This window comes from Heliangelus exortis, chromosome Z, assembly GCF_036169615.1.
Source record: "Heliangelus exortis chromosome Z, bHelExo1.hap1, whole genome shotgun sequence".
NCBI lineage: Eukaryota > Metazoa > Chordata > Aves > Apodiformes > Trochilidae > Heliangelus > Heliangelus exortis.
The window spans coordinates 19936376-19958445 of record NC_092454.1 but is presented as its reverse complement, the minus strand read 5'-3'; the positions used below and the strand labels follow the sequence as shown (position 1 = coordinate 19958445).

Sequence of the window (22070 nt, the reverse complement as noted above, 5' to 3'; positions counted from 1 at the left end):
TATTACAGCAATACTTTTAACTGGTAAGGAAGAAGCATAGGAATACTGATATATAACTGCATAGTGTTACAGAAAAATCTGGCATTCAGAAACACTCAGGCTGACAAGAGTCTGCTTCATTCAGGATTTACTTTCTGCCTACTGTATGACAGAATAAGTGGTTTCAAGTAGCTCATATAAAAATCTTTTAAGGTATACGTTCCCACAAATAAAAAAACGTTCAAACACCCCCTCACCCCTCTGTAGCTTGTGACTCCATCAAAACTTTCAATTGCTTGTTCTGTCAACTCTAAATCCCAGCATACACACAGTGCTGCAGGCTCTGGCCCTGCCTTAGATGCCTCATTATCCCCAAAACAGCCCTCAGCCTGTCAGTGAGGTGCAAATCACAGACAAACCAATGACTATGTGGGAACAGCTGTAAGCTATTTTTTGTCACACCCCACAATGTGGGCACAGTTGTGAGAGATGCCTCTTCTTTCCAGTCAGCCTTAGCTTTTGGAGTCAGGCCTGGACCATCTTATATTAGGACAAGAAAATTGTCCTCTGAATGTCCAGACATTGAGATGACAGAGTTGAGCACTTTTCCAGCAGAAAAAACTAACTTGGCACTCTGTGATTTCTGACTCCACACTGAACCATTTGGATTCTCCAAATGCAGATGATAATAAAGTGCAAGCTGCACCGAGCAGCCAGCCACACCTCTTGCTTGCTGCCCTTAGACCACAGATTCTGCTGGCTAGAGTCATTACTTGGCATTTCCATTACTGTATCAGAGTACAATCTAGAATCAAATTTCATTGCTCCTAATATCTGAGTGACACCTGTATTTTCAGCATACCTAATGCATATGATTCTTGTGTCTTCATTTGCCTTCACCTATAAATTTTTATTGGGGCAGAAAAAAATAATTGTAGCAATTAGGGTAAATGATCATCTTACTCTTGGTTCTCCATTTGTGATTTTGCACATTGTATTTGTGTTCCAGAATATGTGCAAACAAAACATTGATGTCTCAACTGAGATATATTTATAGCATGGTTTTGGACAGTAGGTCTGAATCAGCCTTGTATTAAAAACTGAGTGGATATCATGCTTAATCCAAATTTAGATGTTTACTCTAAAAAAGGAGGCTGAAATGGACTTTCTGTTTGAAGAGAAGACCACTTCCATGTACATCGTCTTTCTTATTCTGCATATTATATATAGATGGTCAGGTTTTTCCCTTGGTTTTTTGTTTGCTATGTTTCTATATTAAAAATAAATAAATAAAAAGTGCCCCAAACCAAATCGCTAAAAATGGAGTCAGTTCTTGTGACAATATGACAAAAGCCTTACTTCTTGCTTTGGAGCACAGTTCAGGGATTCCAGACAGCCACTGTCCCCTACTTAGTCTATTGGCATCTTTATAGAATTATAGAATCACAGAACCATCATGGTTGGAAAATAGCTTCAAGATCATCAAGTCCAACTATCAGTCCCACACCACCTTACCCACTTAATCATTTCCTGAAGTGCCACATCTACCTGTTCTTTTAATACCTCCAGGGATGGTGACTCCACCCTGGGCAACCAGTTCCAATGCTTCATCACTCTTTCAGTAAAGATGTTTTTTCTTGTATCTAATCTGAACCTCTGCTGGAGGAACTTAAGCCAATTACCACATCCTATCACTGGGGAGGAGAGGCCAGCACCTGGCTCACTACAACCTCTTTTCAGGTAGCTGTAGAGAACAATAAGGTCTACTCTGAACCTTCTCTTCTCCTCAGCCCCAGCTCCCTCAGCCTCTCCCTATAAGACCTGTTCTCCAGACCCCTAATCAGCCTAACCTGCCCTTCTCTGCACCCTCTCCAGAACCAAAATGTCCTTCCTATACTGTGTTGTCCAAAGCTGTACAAAGTCCTCAAAGTGCAGCCTCACCAAGGCTGAGTACAAGGGTACAATTCTTTCAAGTAGGCTGTGTCCCAAGATTTTAGCCAGAGAATCCAACACAGACTATGCCAGTTGAATTTAAAGCCTGGCCAGCATCCTCAGCCAGTACTTACCGTGGGGAGGTAACGAGGTAACTGAATTTTTCACTCAAATGGAAGAGTGTGGTAAAGCAGTATGATCATGCTTAGAAGTGATAACAAAAGCCAAGATTCTTTCCACTGGTCTTATAATTAATGCTATAAAAATTGAATCAAGACTAACTCGGTTTTTTTGGGGTTTTTTTTTGTTTTGTTTTGTTTTGTTTTTTGTTTTTTTGTTTTTTTACCGTATCTTGTCCATTAAAAGATATGTGCCAAATTGGCATAAATATGATTTGAGCATTACCTCCCCACTCTATTTTGAGAGAGAGGTTACTTACTTTGTTTATAGCTCCCATCTGCAATACATGTCCTCATGAGCCCTCACTTGGTATTCTTTAAGGGTGTCTAGAAAGTTTTAATCTGAGCTTACTCTGGCCTTTCCAAAGACAAATCTTATTCAGGACCTTCCCTGCAAAGCTCCACACTGGGAGGTGCAAATTCACATTTCCAGTGGTCTCTAAGGCCTGAGCCTCACTTCTTAATGGGTATCTTGACTTTTTTGACCACAAACACCATCTCTTTTTTAAGTATATCCTAGCAGGTATGCAGAATGTCTCTCTAGCTGCTCCTCTTATTAGCTGATTATATTAAATTGTCCTCACTTAATTAAGAAATAAAGGTTATGCAGTCATCCTGCTTATCCTTATGTTAATGTTCCTTCCTATTTCTCTCCCTATGCATTCATATCTTAAGTTCCTTTTTAGTGAGCAAAAGTTAATTACTGACCTGTAATGGGGATGGAGTAGACAAATTAATACTGATTGAGGATCGAAGCAAAAATTTTGTACTTTGTCTTAGAGTTTATCTAATTTCTGATTTAGCACAGCACTTTTAGCTCTTCTCCAGGGTGGAGACAGGGTGCTCCATAGGAATGGTTAGAAAAACCTGGAAAATTTGAGAAGGCCAGGCTTTGTAACTTTAGCATGGTAAATAACTTAAAATTACTCATAGTCTCTGGTCTCCTAATGGAAATTTACCCCATGTTTTATGTACCAGCAATTTATCTCATGCAGACTGTTTTGTCCTTAAGCAGGCTGTTTGGGTGGTGCTCGATTTGATAATTTTAAGATTCTGGGCTATGTGGGGATGATTCTGTTTTCAAATATGAGTTCTTTTTGAAAAATGAAGATTTGAAGAAGTACGCTTTGAATACTAGTTTACAAAATCTAACAGTGATTTGAACAGTTTGTAATAACCTTAAAAGTTAACAGCTCTGTCTATATTTAGAAACTTGTGACACATTGCAGAGGGTTTAGATTCCCTTTATTCCTTCTCTATATAGATGTATGGCACTATTCTGTCCAGAATCCAGACAGGATCATCTATCAGTTTTGACATAATCTGGAAAAAAACAGCAGGACATCCGTACATTGCAGTGTTTTCTACACTGCAGTAGACTGTGGATCAATAATAGCACCTTGAATCATACATTCTTGCTCTTCTATGAAGAAAAATAGTACCACTGCTTTAGACAGGGTCTGCTCCCTTTTTTAAGCACTCTCACCTTTTTCAGATTTCTAACCCAATGTAAGTTAAAGGTTATTCACAACACTATGCAATTGCTTTTCTGTCCAAGTGAGTCTGGTGCATGCTAAACAGTTTTGTGAAAGTTGTGGATATCTGTACTTGAAGTGTCATGCTTTCACCAAAATGATGGTAATTTCGGGAGATGTTTATCTTGACTCAAGGGAACTTTTGAATAGTGGAAATAAAATACTGGGTTGGTTGCTGTACATTAAATTAATATTGAATAGCATCTTCTTTAAAAAATAACAAACTACAGTATTTTATCAATATTCTCCTGTGAAATGAAGTCTAGCAAGAGCTCCAGTAGAATGAACTTTGAAAATTAAAGGAGTAGTGACATGAAATTTAATAGAAAAGAAAAAAATAGTCCAGGGCAGAAAGTCTAGAAACATGTACTTGTTGCCTCTTAGAAGTGCCTCAGCATTCAAGGGGTGGAAAATGGGGGCACTAAATGGTAAGAAGAGAAGACAGAATCACCTCTAGTAATGAAGCCTACAGGAGATGGTGAGATCTTTTTTTCGTAGTTTTGCCAATCTACGCTTTGGCAGTTAATAACTACGTTGTAGAAGTTGCCTTGAAATTTGAAGCCCTGATTAATGTTTTGTGCTTTTGTGTCATATGTTGAGCACTCAGAGTATTTACCACTGACAGATGCTTGTGACACTACAAGGAAGTACTCTATCTGACTTACTTGCAGGTAGAAACAATTCAATATTCTTTGTAAATGCTTCTGCTACTTGTAAAACATTGTATCTCCAGGATGCTGCCCCTTCATCATTTCCTCATGTGGGAACTAGACTAGATCAGTAAAAAATGGTTTTGTGTAAGGATTTTAGTTACAGTTTCTGTGCTGAATTTGATCGCTTAGAAAACACCCTCATTTCTAAGTATTTGCTCAACCTTTTTGTTCTCCCATGCTACCATGTTTCCTCTGTTTGGTGTGAGGACCAGGCTTACACATTTTCCAGCAAGACAGGGTAGTAAAATCAGCTACACAGATATTAAACATTAGTATAGCTTTTAATATTGGGAAGTTTTGTCTTGTTCTTCAGTCTCTCTTGTTGTAGTTACTGGTTTTTATTAGGTTCATGCAATACATGCAAAAACATTACTGTCTTGTGGACAATAAGTTATAAGAATGATGTATCAACTCAAACAAAAATAAAAATCCTCCTTTTACCAGAAGGCCTTTTTCTGATTAGATTTTTCATGGAATTGAAATCTGTTGTTAAACACTTGCCTTTTATGCTTAAATAACATTAAAATAGCACCAGAGCAATATTTTTTTTTCTGCGGAAAGATGCAACTTGTAACTCATCACAGCAAATTCATAGCAGGAAAATATAGAATTCAAAACAGTTATATTGGAATTTTGTATTTTCATCTAGATTGTTGCCATGTACTGGATAGTAACTGAAAACTCCCAAGTTTTCCCTGTCCCTGTGGTCTGCTGGAGAGGTCTGATTCCATGTTCTCAATAATGCTCTCAGAGATGTTGCTCTTAAGCAGCTCTTAAGCTCAACAGTGCTTCAGCCTACTTAGATTTATAAGACTATGCTTTTTTGAAGATATTTCAAGTGGCAGCTTTTGGTGCTGAAGCAAAGGAACCCCCTTCTTCCTTCTCCCCTAAAATGCATCATCCCAGCACCTTTCCCAAACATCACCCTGCCGTGTGGGTGAGGTGATCACAGCAACAGCACACGTTTGGTCACAGCCCCTGAAGATACAGAGGCATGAGTAAGTTTAGAAGTTTTATTCCAGGATTCTTATTCATCTGTGATGAGTTAAAAAAGCCCAACCATCTGAAGCCACTCACCCAGTGCTCCAACCAGCTCCAGTGCTCACAACCAGCTGGTAGTCCTCAATGGGCCTTGGTGTTTCCTCCTCCATCTGTTTGGATGAAGTCTGTGAAGAATGGTCCTGGGCAGACGGTCACCTGCCTGACTGGAGCACAGAAACCAGCAGGCTCATCAGCCATACCATTGACATGCCAGGCAGCTGGACAATACCTAAGTCAATATTTACATTTCAGAGAATATGCAAAGCACTTGTATTTAATAACTGCTGAAGAATATAACTGGAGTTACCCACAGTGCATTGTAAAACCTGTTCTTCAATCTGTTAAAGCAGTGAAATGTTTTTAGTAATAGCTAACTTAACATTCTGCTCATTTTTTCAGACACGGAGATGACTTGATTGTGACACCATTTGCTCAGGTAGGCAGAATTTTGCCATGTTTCTCACACCTTCTTGCAATTTAAAGGTCAAATGGCCAAACCAGTTGTTGTCTGTTGTTAATACCATGAGGTATGTTTGCTTGAAACAGCTAAAAAACTGTCTAAACAGAAATGTATGAACCTCCCATTCTGTTATCTGTATCTATTTTTAAATGCTTTTTGATTATCTGAGAAGTTGAAGTGCAACAACATGACAAATACCCTTGACCTCTTTTCAAATACTGAAGCAGACAGTCATGATGAACACATGAAATCTGTGCTCTCTGTTATTCTCCTGCTTTTTATAATTACAATTTCTCCCTTTGAACATCTTCTATGCGTTCAGTAAATGGTAATTTGTTTATTCAAGATAACTTTTATTCAGAATACTTATGATTCTTTACAGAACTGTCTCTGGTTTTTTTACTTTTTCCATTCATATTCTGTTTTCTAAAATTTCAGCTCAAAATGTGATATAATTTAGATCAAAACTCTGCAATATTTAGCAGTAGAGCTGTCTTGTGTATGAAGGGTTAACTTTGATATTCTTTGAACTAATGCTAGTAGGTTTTACCCTGTAATAGACAGGAATGACAATTAATTCAGTGTAACTACAGGAAGGGAAAAAAAAGCTGGAATTCGGGTGTGATTGAAGGTGAATGGGAAGAGAAAGGCTGAGTCATGCAGCCATCTCTAAGTTGTTCAAATTCACTCTGAATATATCGATAGATTTTGCCTAATGATCAGCTGTTAAAGCAGTTATTATTCATTTATTCAGTTCTTATATATTCTATCATAAACAGATACAGTGTTTATAAGACACTGGCTGATAAACCCTTAATATAAAGAATATGTTCATATTTTATTAGCAGAGAACAGATTAAGGCAGGGACTTTTCCTAGAATCCTTTAAGACCTCTGAAGTGGTAAATGTACTTCAACAACAGTGGGAGAGAAGAAATTACTGGAAAAACAAGGAAAAAAAAAGAAAGAACACTTTTTTTTAAATAAAAAAAGCAAATTGTAAGGTAGTCAGGCAATCTGGTGATATTTACTGTAGTTGAACTAATGTTCATTGTCATCCTAATTTTTGTTAGAACATGTATAGTATACCTAGAAAAACAGTAACTATTACAAGTCTTTCATGGATATGTTTTTCCTGGGATAAAACCCCCCTGTTTGTTTTAAGGGTGGTTTTGTTGTTGACACTGATGGATGTACTTCAGACATAAGAGCAGAAGCAGCTGAATGTTTGCACCAAGATGCCATAATTGATTAGCTGAGACCTTTTAGTATTTTGGTGAAAAACCCTGTTAGGAGCACTTTAAATCAACCTATTTTCATTTTCATTGAACATGAGAAAGAGCACTCACAGGGTGAATTATCACATTACATCCCCTGGTACAGAAGCAATTGAGCTGCAGTTGAGACAGTTACTAAGGAGGGAAGTGACATCTGATCAATATGTTGGGAAAAATGTAACCCTTATCTAAAAATTATTTGAATAGGTAAAATCCCATCTCCTAGTGGGGTGTGCTCACAGATTGCATCTGCATCTAAGCACAGGACCCATTGTATTAACAATAGTAAGACATCACTTGAGACTTCAGCAGTGGGATCCCACATGCCAGTATAACATCTAAACATTGTACAAAACACCCTTTTAATGTCTTTCTATGGTCATATTTAATCATGCAGATGCATTTTTGTGTTGCAAGCAGCCAAAGCACCATTTTAATCAATTTGAGGCTTCCTGGTGGCAAAAGAACAGGGCATTTGAAGCACATGTTTCAGTTATTTCAAATCATTAAGTATTTTCTGCAATTGATCAGGAGGCTTGTTTAATGTCATGATGAGCCACCTAGTAGTAATAATTCCAGTTTTAGTATTTCAGATAGTACTCAACACATCACCATGTGTTATAGAATTTTGTAAGCTAAAATTCTATCACAAGGGTATTATTAGTTCACTCCCCTATATAGTAGTATACAGCAATTGCTTTGGCTTAATTATTTATAGAATTTCACTTTCAAAATAGAATAATTTGACTGACTTGAAATTCAGGGACCATTTCTGTATTTTTTTATTACGAAAAAATCTTTAATTTTTCAAGTTCGCTTTTTATTGTTTTTATATAATTTAATTTTGAAAATAATAATTTTTACTTAGGGTTTAAACCAAAGGAGGTTTGCAGGTGACTGGTTGCTTTTTTGCTTACAAATCAAGCTCCAGAAATATTAGCACAACTGGAATCTCTCAGGGAAGAGAAGGTGCTGCTAAAGCACATTATAATGCGAAGTTAAAAGATTGTTTTATGTACTCATAATTGACTTATGAATACCTTTATACAACAGAACAAGTTGTTGCCAATGGCCAGAGTTCTTGTTGACACTTTTAAATTCATTGTTTTCTTGTTGGGATGCCTTGAAGTTGTAGAAACTGACCAGTATGTCGTTGTATGCTAAAGCAGATGGGATGTTGGGCAGATACTGGACATTCACCCCTGGACCTACAAAACAGTTATCTCATCCGCTAGAAGAACATAGAGAAGGGCATACAAGAAAACCCGCTGCTTTCTGAGAAAGGACAAATGAATAATATTTTGGGACACTTGGGAACATCTGGTCAATATGCATAGTGGTGAGTGGTAGAGAGACTCCCTCACAGATCTTCAGGTACCTGAGAATGGGTCCAGCAAGACTCAGTAGCTTCCACTCATAACTGGCCCTGAGGAACCTTGCAGCTCTGCACACTTCTTTTACCAGTAGCCCTGATACTAAATGTCCTATTATTTCAGATTCAACACATACTTCAACAAAGTTCATGTCCAAATTACTGAAAATTAGACCTGCACAGCAGGTACAGAGTCATTCATTGCAGTCTGGCAGAGGCAGAATTAGGAAGCATGTCAGTACCTGAGCTCACTCACCAAGGGCTCACTTAGCTACGCTTGTAGCAACCTTTCTCAGTGCATCTGAATATACAGCAAATTTTAGTCCAGCAGGGTTTAGGAAGTAGGAATTTGCAGCCAGGAAAACTGACTACATTTTTTTGTCCTGAGACAGTTCTGAGACACATAGATATGTTTCTCTGATAATAATGGCACATGCAAGCCATCCCAGCATGCTGGCACACATAGACTTAACCAGGCAGATAGACCAAAGAGAACTGAAAAGGGACTGCAGTCACTAAATGTGTGTCTTACATTATTAGGCATAAAAATTTGGTGGCATATATAACTTCTTATTCCATGCTGAATGTAAAATATGAGTTTGTCTCTAGGAAAGCATAGTGAAATTTATACTATCTAAATAGACAACAGAAGTATTTTAATTTTTATTATCTTAAATCATTTACTAATTACCTATAAAATCTTGAAGACTGTCTGTCACTATTATTTTCTGCATATTTTCTGTCTGCTGCAAGTTTTCATTAAATCCTTCTTTTCTCCTCAGTCTCCTATTCCCTTCATGCCTCACATATAAATTTAAGGGGCTATGAAAATAGGGTCATATCCTCCTTGACTCACATCTCTGGAACCCAAATTCCCATTCCCACTTTTTTAATTCCTAGGACAGGTTCACCAGGGAACCAGACAAGGCTGAGCTGAGGAGCATCAGTGGGCAACCCCTGCAAAGACACATCAGTGAAGCAGTGTTGCTGCCTTCTGCTGTTCCCAGACTTGTTCCAAACAACTCATTATTCTCTGACACCAGCTGAACTGCCTCTCTCTAGAGTGGGCATCTTATTGTCCTTACATGGTACATTGTTGGTTTCATTTATCCAGCTGCCTAGAGAAGAGATTGCCTATGCCATCTTGATAAAATGAAGGCCCTGTTATACGTCCTTCACTTTCTGCTGTCCGTCATGAAATTAAGTCCTGAAAAGAAAGTAGTTTACTCCCACCTGCTTAGGTGACACCTTCCTCTTACACTGGTCATTTGCACTTAAGTTCCCAGATAAACTGCATCCCTTAAAGGATCCACTTACATTTTTCCTGGCAGTCTAGACAATCCTATTCCCTTTGTTCTTTGAGGTTTGTGGGGGCTGAACCACAAATTATTAATTCTGTAATAATTTCTTACATATGAAGTAATAGGCTTGAATGGGCTAAACATGAATACTTTTATGGTCATGCTGGAGAAATAAGTAGCATTTTGTGAAAAACTTTCCTCGTCTGTCTTTAAGCAGATAATGAATTGTTAATGATGAAAAGAATTTAACTATTGCCCTTGTATTACAGACATGTTATTGTTAAATAATAGTCAAAGGTTTCAGATAAACTAACCTTGGAAACCTTTTGCAGTGTTTTTCAATGTCCTTTACTTTTTCTTTAAATGTAGTGGAGCAGAGGTAAATCAGTCTCACCTGTGCAGAAATCAGACTCAAGCCATTTTGTCTGTTCCAGGTGCTGGCCAGCCTGCGTACTGTACGGAATAACTTTGCTGCATTAACCAATTTACAAGATCGGGCACCAAGCAAGTGAGTATTAATTTTCAGCCACTGAACTTTTTACAATGATCTTTCTAAAATGTCAGCTAATAGCAACTAGATGTACATTTCAGTCACCAATACTGCATAAAACATGTGGATGAGTAATGAGTTTAATCCCTTAAAGATGCTATACTTGATAGCTAGTACAACATAGAGTCCCCTTGCCTATTTATTGCTCTTGAACTGCTGTCCTTGTATAAGCTTGGAATGGTTTTTTGCAAGTTACAGGATGATCAGTAAGTCAGCCATATGTTAGTGTCAAAGGTCATTCGAAGATAATCATTCAGGCAGAGTGTGAGCCTTACAAATGAATCAAAGTGAGCACACAGCTACACTCATTGTAAGCGTTTGTCTGACTTGAACCGAGAGCTCTGATTAACTCATGCAAGAGAATATTTACCCACTGAAGTTCACGATTATAAATTAGACATTATAAATAAAATCTTCCTCCAGTCATGTTACAGCGTCACAGTTAACATAAATGTTACTAACACTAGCAAATTTTATAGTGGTGTCATTTCCCTCATCCAAAATGTGAATCTATAGAACTCAAAAGTAATCAACATTCCAAAGACAGACTGCAGATACCTTTGCATATGCAGTGCCACAAAAAGGTTATTTCCAGCCCCCTTGGTTACAACATGCAAATTCAACATGGCCCCTGCTTGCAGTCATCCACTCATGCCTGCACACCTCTGTCAGTCCAGCAACTTATAGCTTTCTTTAGTTATTATCGTGAAAGGTATATGCAAAATAATGTGTGAAATGCATATGCAAAATAATAGTGTGGATTTATGTAAAAATTAAATAAATAAATAAATAAAATTTCAAGTCAGAGAATGTGGGTAGTCCAAGCTGTGTATAGAGCAGTGATAACTATGTAAATAAATCAAATGTCAAGTCAAGTATAAACTTTAGGTATTATTAGGCTGGTAAATTCCTAAAATATTCCTTTCTTGAAATTCTCAGTGTCCAGAGAGGTTTCAGGATCAGTTGTTAACTCCCTTCTACAAAAGAAAAACCTGTTCCAAATGAACTTCTTCTCTGGTAATGCCAGGGTATTCCAGCCCCAAATAATTTTCCAAGAAAACCTATTTTCTGTTACATTGTCCAAAGATTCAGACACCAGTGAGTTTATCAAGTTAATTTTTTTTCTTTTTAACAGACGTTCACCAATGTGTAACCAACCATCTATTAACAAAGCAACTATAACAGGTAAGAGGAATATGACTAAAATTCCACTGTAAAACCATCAAAGATTTAAAAAATTAATATTTATTTGTTTAAAATCTCACTGAAAATAGCATTTTATAATAATAACTTTAGATTGTTTCATACCTTTATATTTTATTAAAGATGATCTGAGTTATGCGGTGACTCAAATTAGTGTCCTAGGTGTCTTTTCATATTAGTTTTCTGATTTCTGTCTTAGTATCCAGGCTATAATTTAAGTTCTTTACTAATTTTTTTATTCCTATATACCAGTGTGTGCCTATGACATGTGTATGAGAAATGGTATGAGGAATGTAATATTCTTTCATTTGGCGTATAGAGTTCTGTAGCTATACGAGGGCAAAGTCTTAACATTTGAAGCTCTTAGGCTATGAGGAGAAATTTTCAGTACTGTCTTTTCTGACTAACATGTTAAATCCTATTTTTGTGATGTTTGTAGGTGCATAAAAGGAACAGAATTCCTTCGCAAAAGATACTTATTTCTAAAGAAACATTAGCTTGAAAACAGAACTGGCATTAAAAATTACATAAACACTTTTTAAAATTTTAACCGGAGGCACTCTTGGTTACTATTATGGTAATTTGCTCTTGGACTTCTTAATGGGAACACACTTTATTTGACCTCATGGTTTTTTGCATCATGGTAATACATATGTTCTTACACTGTGTAATTTTCCAGGTAGTTACATTTTCTGTGGTGTGTTGCAGAGTGGAAGAGCATTTGCTCTGCCTCTTGATGAAAGTATACATAGACTCACTAAACAGACAATATATCATTTAAACAAAAAACATGTTTCCACAGCTTTCAAAATATGTTTTGTCTTTTTTATCATGTAGTAGATTTATAACTCAAGGAAAAAAATGGTACATCAGCTCTTTTCAGAAGTGTGGTTTTCTCATGTTCAGTAGCTTCTGTCTTCAGACTCTGGACTGTGTTAGCATTGTTGACTTTTTTATCATCTAGCCTCACAAAATATCTGGATATTTATCCCTAAGAGACCAAGTCTTGGCAGTTTTATTATTCTCACAGGAACTCATCATATAATCTTAGGACTTGTATGTAGGGCTCTTTACAGAGGGTTAAATTTTTACATCTATTATATGAAGAGAATGGTATCCTTAGTAAACAATGTTCTGCAGTCATACTTAAGTTCATGGTAATTAAATAAATAGGAAGGGAAGATTGACAAATGTGTAGATCAAGTCTATTGATAATTCTTCGTTAATGCATTCCTTTAAGAGGTAATTTTGGGCATTGGTTTCAAATTACTCTCCATCACATGTTTCAGTTATTGATAGATGCTACACCTATTTTTAACTTTGGGATTTGAGTCATACAACACAGTCGTCCAGAAGTCAGTTGTCTTAACTGAAGACAGAGATAAGGAAAAACAGAGCCATTTATTTGGCTCCAAGTTATTTAGAAGGCCTGTAACACAGAAGAATCCCCCTCAGTAAAAGAATTTGTGATATCCAGAAAAGAAGATATGCATGAATGTGAACACACAGCAAACCTCACTTACATGGTTTCCCATGGTTGTTTGCTGGAAGATACAGTTTCTCTTTATAAATTCCCTCATGTCTGAAGGTTTCCATTCACTTAATATTGAGTGTCCACTCTACATGTCAGAAGCAATAAATCATCTTAAGGTTTAATGTTTAGAAGGAAGATGGTACAGTCAGTGCTGCTATTAATCTAGAAGAGATGCTGCTGGAATTGCTGTGCCCAAATTATGCATTGAACTGGGTGAGCTGGAGCTTGTTTGCATTGGATGACATCAATGATACAGGAAAGGTATTAAGCCACTATAAAGCATGAAAATTACTACAATTAATTTCAACTATTGAGTGGAGATTGAAGTGGATATTCTGCTTTGCCTGTATGGATCTGCCCATTCTTAGGCTCTTTTAGATATTTCCATAGCAACAAATTTCATACAATAAGTGTGGAGGTATGCAAAGGGGTTTTCTTCGGGGATATAAAATCCTAGTAAAATATTAAATCACTATTCCAAGAAGGACGACCTACTACAAACACTTGTGTTAGATGTCCTCTTTAAAGGGAGATGTGAGTGCCATTTTTTTTCCCAGGATTGAGACGAGCCTTGGGTAACTGATGTACAGTGCTTCCATGTGTTATGTTCTGTGTGCTTCAACCAGAAGAGGGTTTCCTCTCACTGTGAGTTATATTTTCCAGACAGTGAGATGGATGGTGTTTCAACTTGATAGTAATTCTTTTAACACAGTCAGTGAATTCTACATAATATTTCCTTTAAAAAAAAATATGAAACTAGCTGTTACTCACAGACTGATCTTGGAAGTTGTTACTGATAAAAAAAATGAGCAAGCAGCTTTTGATTACTTCCTTTCTAATATCTGTGTTTCTAAACCAGAATAATTTGAACTAGGAATGAACCATACGAAGTTCTTCTTGATATGTGTCAGATCTAAAGCAAAGATGAGATCTCAAAATTTCTCTGTTACCTAATGACAACTTGCAGACACAGTCTAGAAGTTGCTTTTACGGGTAAAGATTCTGCATGCAGAAGGAAGGGAATTTCTCCAAAAGAATGATTTGCTGAGGCTCTGAATACTATCACAATTATTGATTAACTGGGAAGACTTGGTTATCCTGAAATCACTGACACAGAGTGTGATTCTTCTATATCCATTTGCTAGATAGGCATGATACCTAATTCATAGTTACAGCTTTGCAGTGGAGTCAGATATAGATTCCATGAGTGCACTTTAAATCACAAATGCATTGCCCAAGAATCTGTAACTGAAGACTTGTATAGGTAACAAAAAAAATTAATTCAATAAAAAATAAATAATAATTGCAAAAATTGCACTCTTTAGAAGTTATTTACAATTTTGCATCAAAACCTAATCCAGACCTATTTCATCAGATAGACAATATAGGGAATTTTTCAATAATGATCTAAATTTCATTTAGAAAATTTAGGAAGTGTGGCTTAGTGTCAGGAAAATCCCTTCAAATTTTATCTTGTAAACAGAAAACCATGATGGCTAAGAAATGAACTATTTGCAAAGATTATGAGGTTGCTACTCCATGCTTTTATAGCTTCTTTTTGGACTTGAGTTGCACAAAATATAAACAAATAACACAAAGGTAAACTAAACATCTACATTAATATAAAATAAGCTTCTGAACACAAACAGCTGGACATAACAAGGAAAACTTAAGGTTATAGATGAAAATCAGGAAGTCACATTTCATGGCATTGGGAATAACATTATTTTGAGTCTGTCTATTTCTATGTAACTGTATCCCTCACTCATTAAAACAGTTCTCGAATTAAAATAGAATAAAATCCTTTTTAATAAGAAGTAACTTTCTTGATTTTCTTTAAACTGTTAGAAGCCTGAAGGCAAAATGTTACATCCCTGCTGACTTTTCCAGAGCTTGACTGTACAGTGTATCACTGCATGGAGATGTTCTCAGTACTCAAAACACTTTTTATTCTTTCCTGTGTGAGGGATACTGCCAGAGCACTGCAGGAGATAAAGTAAACATGAGAACAAGAGTGCACAAAAAAACAAAAAAGCAGGCCTTACAGAGGTCAATTCATGCAATCCTGGGGTGATTGCCACTAACTTGGGAGTGGGTATATGGGAACAAAGAGATCCTAATGTCTATGAAAACAGAGGCTTAAAAGTAAAGAATGTTTCAGAATTTTAACAAAATTCATAATCAGTGACATATTTAAAAATGCTCAGCCTTTGGATTTCATATACAGATTTAGGCAGATAGACAGAACACACTTTATTCAAGATGTAATTGAGATATTTGTATCACTACTCTAAATTTAGTCAGCAGGACTTAATTTATAATGGGAACTTCCCATTCATACTTAATTTTCCCACTGGATATTTTATCTTATTACACAGAGGTATTCCTCTGGTAAGTTGCACTGCCCATCTTTTGGCAGACACAAGGTAAAATATTCTGAAATCTTTGTTCAAGTTTATTGAGTAAAGAGTGCTTTTCTGAAGCACTGGAAAAAACTGACACCCCAGTTTTAAAGGGGGATGCCTTTGATAAGCTGGGCTTTGTTCTCTGTGCATGGAAAAATTTTAAAATATGTAAATGTTCTACTCTTCTTTTGTTTATACCAACACACCTATGATATTCTGAATAAATTTATTTCACACCATACCACTATTTTAATTTCAGGGTAAATACCACAGCCAATTTTCAAGTATGAATGAGATCTGTAGCATTTTAACATCTTTCAGTACATGGTAAATGCTGTCTGTTATTTGAGAAATTAGCAGATGTGTATCTGCAGACTCACGGCAGGTTATATGTGGCTGAATTTAAGTGGTTGAATTTAGGCATGGTAAGTGCTTTACATACACAGAAGTCACTGGAATACACATGCTGATCAATTTTGGTTTACTTCCTAGGGGATTATGATCAATACTTTCATTTAGTACTGTAATTCTTTCTTAGAGCCAGTTAGATACCCATAGTCCATACATATCAAAGTGATATTTGTCACTGCCAATAAGTATTTACCACTTTGTTACCTGTATTCAACTCAGATGCTCCCTTCAAAAGAAAAAAGCCTCTTACAAATTCACATCCCAAGTCTAATAATTTATTTTTTATTAAACTAAGGCATTTGACAGAAAAAACGTAGAATTCAGAGCTTCAAAGGTTTTGTGCATAGATATTAATTTAGTTATCATCTGTGCAACCCTTTCACTCTTTCATGTCTATAACAGCCTTTTCAAACATTCCCATCCTCTATAAAGAAATTATTCCTTCCTAAAAAATAAAATAAAATAAAATAAAAATAATAAATAAAATAAAATAAAATAAAATAAAATAAAATAAAATAAAATAAAATAAAATAAAATAAAATAAAATAAAATTAAATTAAATTAAATTAAATTAAATTAAATTAAATTAAATTAAATTAAACTAAATTAAATTAAATTAATTTTCCTGTTGTTCTATATAGGCCTCTGTGTGACACATACCTGTATGAAAGGGCAGCTCTTCAGCTGTTGTCTTCTCCTGCTGCTGGTACTTCTTAGAACCTTTAAGCATCCACAGTGGCAAGGAAAGAAGCTGCTAGTTCACCCCTGAAGGTGACAGTGACCATGAAATACTTGTTATGGAGTGGACTCCTGTCTTTTTTATTCCCTGCCTGTTCACTGCATAGATTGTTTACTATGGGCAGGAGACATATGAATAAATTTCAGACTGACTGTATTATGTGCCCTATATCACAAAGCAATATGATTTTGGTTTTATTGTGGATAAGAAGGCTGCAAATGAGATAACTCTTCTTTTAGCTATCATGCGCTAGATAAAGCTTTTAATGATTAACTGAAAAGAGTAGCTGATGTAAATAGTGCTGTTTGCAAAATATGTTTTATTTATTCAAAATATTACTGATTGTTAAAAAAAAAATCCAGAATACAGGCCTCTTTGTACCGCAGCAATGGGGGTCTGGTTCAACTCCATTGAAACTGAAGATGACTGTCAATTCTTTCTTCAGAACATTTGTTGGAAAATTGTGATGTTGTTTGGCAAAGAGAACAGGTAAAACTAACTAAGAAAAAGTACGTCTGTATTGCTAATTGGTTACTGGACTACACAGACCAGCTGGAGGGACTTAACCGAAAGCTAAATTGATATTTGCTCTGAACTGCACAATATAGAGTTCGTGGCCATTTGATACTCATAAATGGAGGCCATCTTTGCTTCTATTCTATGAAGAACTAGCTCTCTGTGTCACGGTTTGTGCAGCACTGTCGTGCTACGCTGAAGATATACTTGCTTAAAATGGGTCATTTGAAAATGTAACAATTCATATACTTACCTCTAAAGGGAATAGTATTTGTGCTGCCCCTTCCCTATTTAGGGAAGAGCTTGCTATTGACAGGATAAATCCGTGAAGGCTTACTCAACACTTTCCCCACCTTCATTTGTAGACCTTTAATTAATGTTGCAAAACTTTTCTGTCTGAATGGGAGATGCCAGATTTATCCTTTAAGGTGGATTGGTTTGTTAAACAGTGATGATTAACTTTCTTCAGTTATTCATCTTAACTTTATTATTAATAATCTGCTAAGCAACCCAACACAGATCTTCACAACTTACCTTTAAATTGGTCCCATATTTTGTTGCATCTGTAAAAGCTCCTATACTATCATTTTACCCAAACTGTCCATTTTACTGGAAAGACAGACAGGATTACATGTGCTCCCACTTCTTTCAGCCCATCTGTGTCACTTATGGTCACTGGTAGCTGAGAAATGGACATGACCCCAGGCTGCGTTTACTGTATTGATAACAACAACAGAACAACTGAAAAGAGTGAAAAGTGGTTTGGTTTGTAGGACTGAGGTGAGAAGAATCAGAAAGAAAAATAAGTCTTTCCTATGCCATTTTTCTCATTCCTGCTATGAACGCAGCCAATTGGCAGATGTATATAGAAAATAAAACTCTGCAGACTTGGCTTCTGGTACGACTATTGGATTCCATCTGAGTGCATCTTTGTTTCACACATCATGCAGCTTCTCATATCTCCAATCAGTGCTACATTATCTTCTATCCAGTTAAAGAGAAAGATAAATTTGAAAGTACATCTCTTTTCCATTAACAAGTTACTGGGAAACTGGTCCAGTAAAGCCTATTCGCTTTTCCCGAGTTCCTTTTAAAAATTAAGGGCTACACAGAGCTCACCCATTGTAGTGCCTACCTTCTACCTGAACAAAGCAGTGAATCAGAGCAGTCAGCAGCCAGGGTCACACAAGACCCAGAGAAAAGCAAGAATAACAGCTCTTCTCTTGTGGACTAGGAAGTTCTGCAGGTCCCTCCACATAGTTTTTTGTCTGATAAAATTAATAAATTAATTTGCTCAGATAAAATTAATAAATTACCCTTGTAATTACCCTCATGGGAAAGAAATCAACACACTTTTGGGGAAGTCTTTTTTTTTTTTTTTTTTTTTTTTTTTTATTGATGTGGCTGTTGTTACAATTATTGGCTTGAATCCCACTTCTTAAAGGGAAAAAGCAAATACAAAACTCTGTGAAGGTTTGTATGTTTGGTGTTTTTTAGGCATACCAGATAAAAGTGCTGTTAAACATTGTTAGTCCCTGTTCAGTCTTCAACTCTGAAAAATCTATGAAACAAAGGAGGCCGGCAGACAAGAACTAGTCCTAAAGCCATCAATGCCTTTGCAGTGCAAGACACTATTTTCAGAGAATGAAGCAGTCACACACACTAAGCATATGCCTTTCACACAGGAAAGCAATAATCAGGTGCTAAAACTGCTTAGATCTCAAGTGCTTCTGCTACTTGGAAATACATATAAACATATTAATTATGTTTTCACCGTGTAGTATAAGAAAAAACAAAATGTGATTTCTTTGCTCCTGCTAATTCTCATGATGAAGCCTGCAAGCTTTTATTTTGCTGAGTAAAACCTGAAGCTGCAGCACCAACGAGTCTATTACCACACTTTTCTCCAGTCAGGTGTAGTTCTACTCTCCTTGCAGATTTGTACACTCCTGAGTTCCACATCTTACCAAGTACTGTGTTTGGCTTACTCGTTCTTTAGGAGGTACAGGTTGCAATATGATACAATGCAGTGATAAGCCCTAATGGGAGAAGAGGGTAGAAAAACAAAGAATCCTTTCAAAGCCAGGTGCAACTGTTTCACGAACACTGTTGCGTAAACATACTCAGTGGAACACAGAGCTGATGCTCAAAGGAGAAAATATTGCTCCAATAAAGAATATTTTTTGTGGTAAAATCTGGTGTGCTAGACTGTTTGTCAGCTCATAACTATAGTTTCCAAAGATAGCGTTTTGTCTATAAAATTTGGGCTTCAAAAATAGGACAGATTTTCCAAGAGTCTCTTTGAAGACTCTTTGTAAAATAGGTATTTCCACTTTTTACTATACTTACATTTACTGATAGACATGTATTTCTAAAAACTGTTTGGATGGTTCTCTGAGAAGCAAGTACTATAGGCATTCACTCCAAGAACAGCTCAATCCTGCTGGTGGATTAGGAAACATCTACTAGTGCCACATTCCCTTTCGCAAAATAAAAAACGAGATATTTTACAATAGCCACATTTGCAAATAAATAAACTGTGTAGAAGTATATGAACCCATGGCCTGATTTTCATCATGCTGTCATCATTTAATCCCCACAAAGTGGCAGTCTGAATAACTGTAAACAAAACTAAAGACAGACATATGGCAGTAGAGTTCATACAGTAGAAGTTTTTTCAATGGTATCAGTTAAACAGATAAATAGAGCTTAGGGTTTAGAGTTTAAATAAAATATATTTACAAGGAAATCAAAATTACACAAAATATCACATAGTTGCATATTTCCCTTATCTACTTGAGTAGCATTTAAAATGCCATGGCAAACATTCAACTTTCATGTCTTCAAAATGCCTTTTTACTTTGCTTTAACCACTTTGTTCAGAGTGGATTTCCATATGGAAAAAACAGTGATTAATTTTAAAGATTAGCTATCTTTTTCTCATTTATGTGAAAAAGACCTACAGATCAAAGTGCAGGAGATGTGACATTCAAACATGAAACTCAGATGCACAGCACAGTAAGTTCACGTCTTGGAATGAAGAAGAAAACAAAACAACACCCTCATCAGCTCTGACACATATTATAGCTGAAAAAACCCGTCTAATTCTTAAACAGAAAAGGTCCAGACCAAGATTTAACTGTACAGACTCCTCTGTAGATATAGTATAAGCAAAGTGGGCTAAAAATTAAAAGGAAGAATGGCATTTATTCCCAAAACACTTAGTTTATTTGCCTGACTAAAGTTTCATCTTCCTTTTGCTGACAGAATTCATATATGTCATGAATACTCACATCTTGTTAAAAATAAACCTAATGAAAATTACCAGTGCTTATTACCTTGATTTAAAAATGTAATAAATATAATTAGTTATTAATCTATTCAAAAACAGTAACCAGACATAATTTAGGTTAATTTTCAGTTTAGACATAGTGTTTTTAAACTGTTTGGGGAAGTTTTCAGTCTTGTCGCTGGGGAAAACAAGCAAAATGCAGAGTGACATTTCCAACAAGACAAAACAGTCAAGGGACCTGAAAGACATTTTCATGTGTGGCAGCCTTTAGGTTAAGTTTTTCAGGTCCACGGGCATAAGCCTGACCGTAGAGGAGAGCTTAGACAGTTCAGTCCAGACAGCAGCAAACTGAGCATGGAGCTCAGTGAGCATATGGGAGTTCTGAAGCCTGAGCAGGACCTCACTATCCTGAAACTCTGCTGCCACAACAGCATGACAGTGATGGTTATGGCCAGCAGCACTAAAGCCTTTGCAGTGTGCCCTGCCTCCAGAAGCTGTCTGTACAGACACAGCACTGTGCTGAGACTCACACATGGAATTAGTAGCTTTCTTGTATGATCACACCTGTTTGTGGCTTCCTCTCTTACAGTGCTTGCTGCATTGTCACGACAAATCTATTAATGTCTGTGAGATACTGTGGCCATCTGGTGATCAGCCATTAAAAAATCCAATTGTAGAGAGAGACAGAGGGAGTAAATCTGAACGGTGTGATCATACTGGTCTGGAATAGCATAAGGAAGGTAGCAAGCCTTAAAACATCTTGAAACAGTCTGCTGAGTATATTACAGAGTTAGTGTAATTTTTTTTTACTTTTGTTCAGCAAGTTGCAGATGGTGGAAGAGACTTCTGTTAAAGCAGAGATTCTGGATAAAAATTGACGTTTGCTCTTTTGTAATTTATTTTTTCCTTCTATTTATTCCTTTAAAACAATACAAATCCCTATTTAACTATTGTCTCTTTAAGCCCATTTTATTTCATTCTTTTTTAATTCAATGCCTCTTATGCCTTGATTTATGATCTTTCCTGTTTTCTATTTAAATGCCTTCATGTTTTTCTTTAAACACTTATGATCTGTTACCTTTATTATCTTTGTTTGACTTCACAGTCTCTTTAAAAAACAAAAGCTGTAGCTGTAGAGATACTAGACTAATTCTAGACCTAGAGAGACTACCTGGAGAGACTTGACAAATAGATCATGTACATGAATTCATAAAAACAAGACTGGACCCAAGCACCTCTACACATTTACTTTTATAATACTAGATTCAGTTTATGAATCTGTTGAACACCAATAGTTCTCAAATCAATATTTATCACTCCAAGTTTTTAATTCTCTCAGAACTGTTATTTATTAAGAATTTTTTCTGTCTGTTCAGTAATAAACTCACTTAGAATGTTCTCTTTTTTTTTTGCCTTGAGTGTGCTTTATGCTGATGTTAATTGCTGTTCACAATTAGAGAATACATAATTATTGTTAAATGCCTTACAGACTTTATTCTAGGAAAAATAATGAATTTGTTAACACTACCTCAAATATTTGGAACTCAAGGTTGTTATTTAGAAGCTAGCACTAATGTTTCAGTACAGGGGAAAAGCTTCCCAAGCACATTCTAATGCAGCCCAGCAAAGGAG

At 36.2% G+C, this 22070-nt stretch overlaps 1 protein-coding gene across 2 annotated transcripts in view; it reads left to right on the top strand.

The window, feature by feature from the left end:
* PDE4D (phosphodiesterase 4D) overlaps positions 1-22070 on the top strand; it is a 336349-nt gene that overhangs the window by 234353 nt on the left and 79926 nt on the right. For both annotated transcript variants that reach the window (XM_071731608.1, XM_071731609.1), the window contains exons 3-5: positions 5779-5815; positions 10223-10296; positions 11474-11523. In XM_071731608.1, the coding sequence (XP_071587709.1) occupies positions 5779-5815; positions 10223-10296; positions 11474-11523 (161 nt within the window). The remainder of the gene's footprint in view (positions 1-5778; positions 5816-10222; positions 10297-11473; positions 11524-22070) is intronic.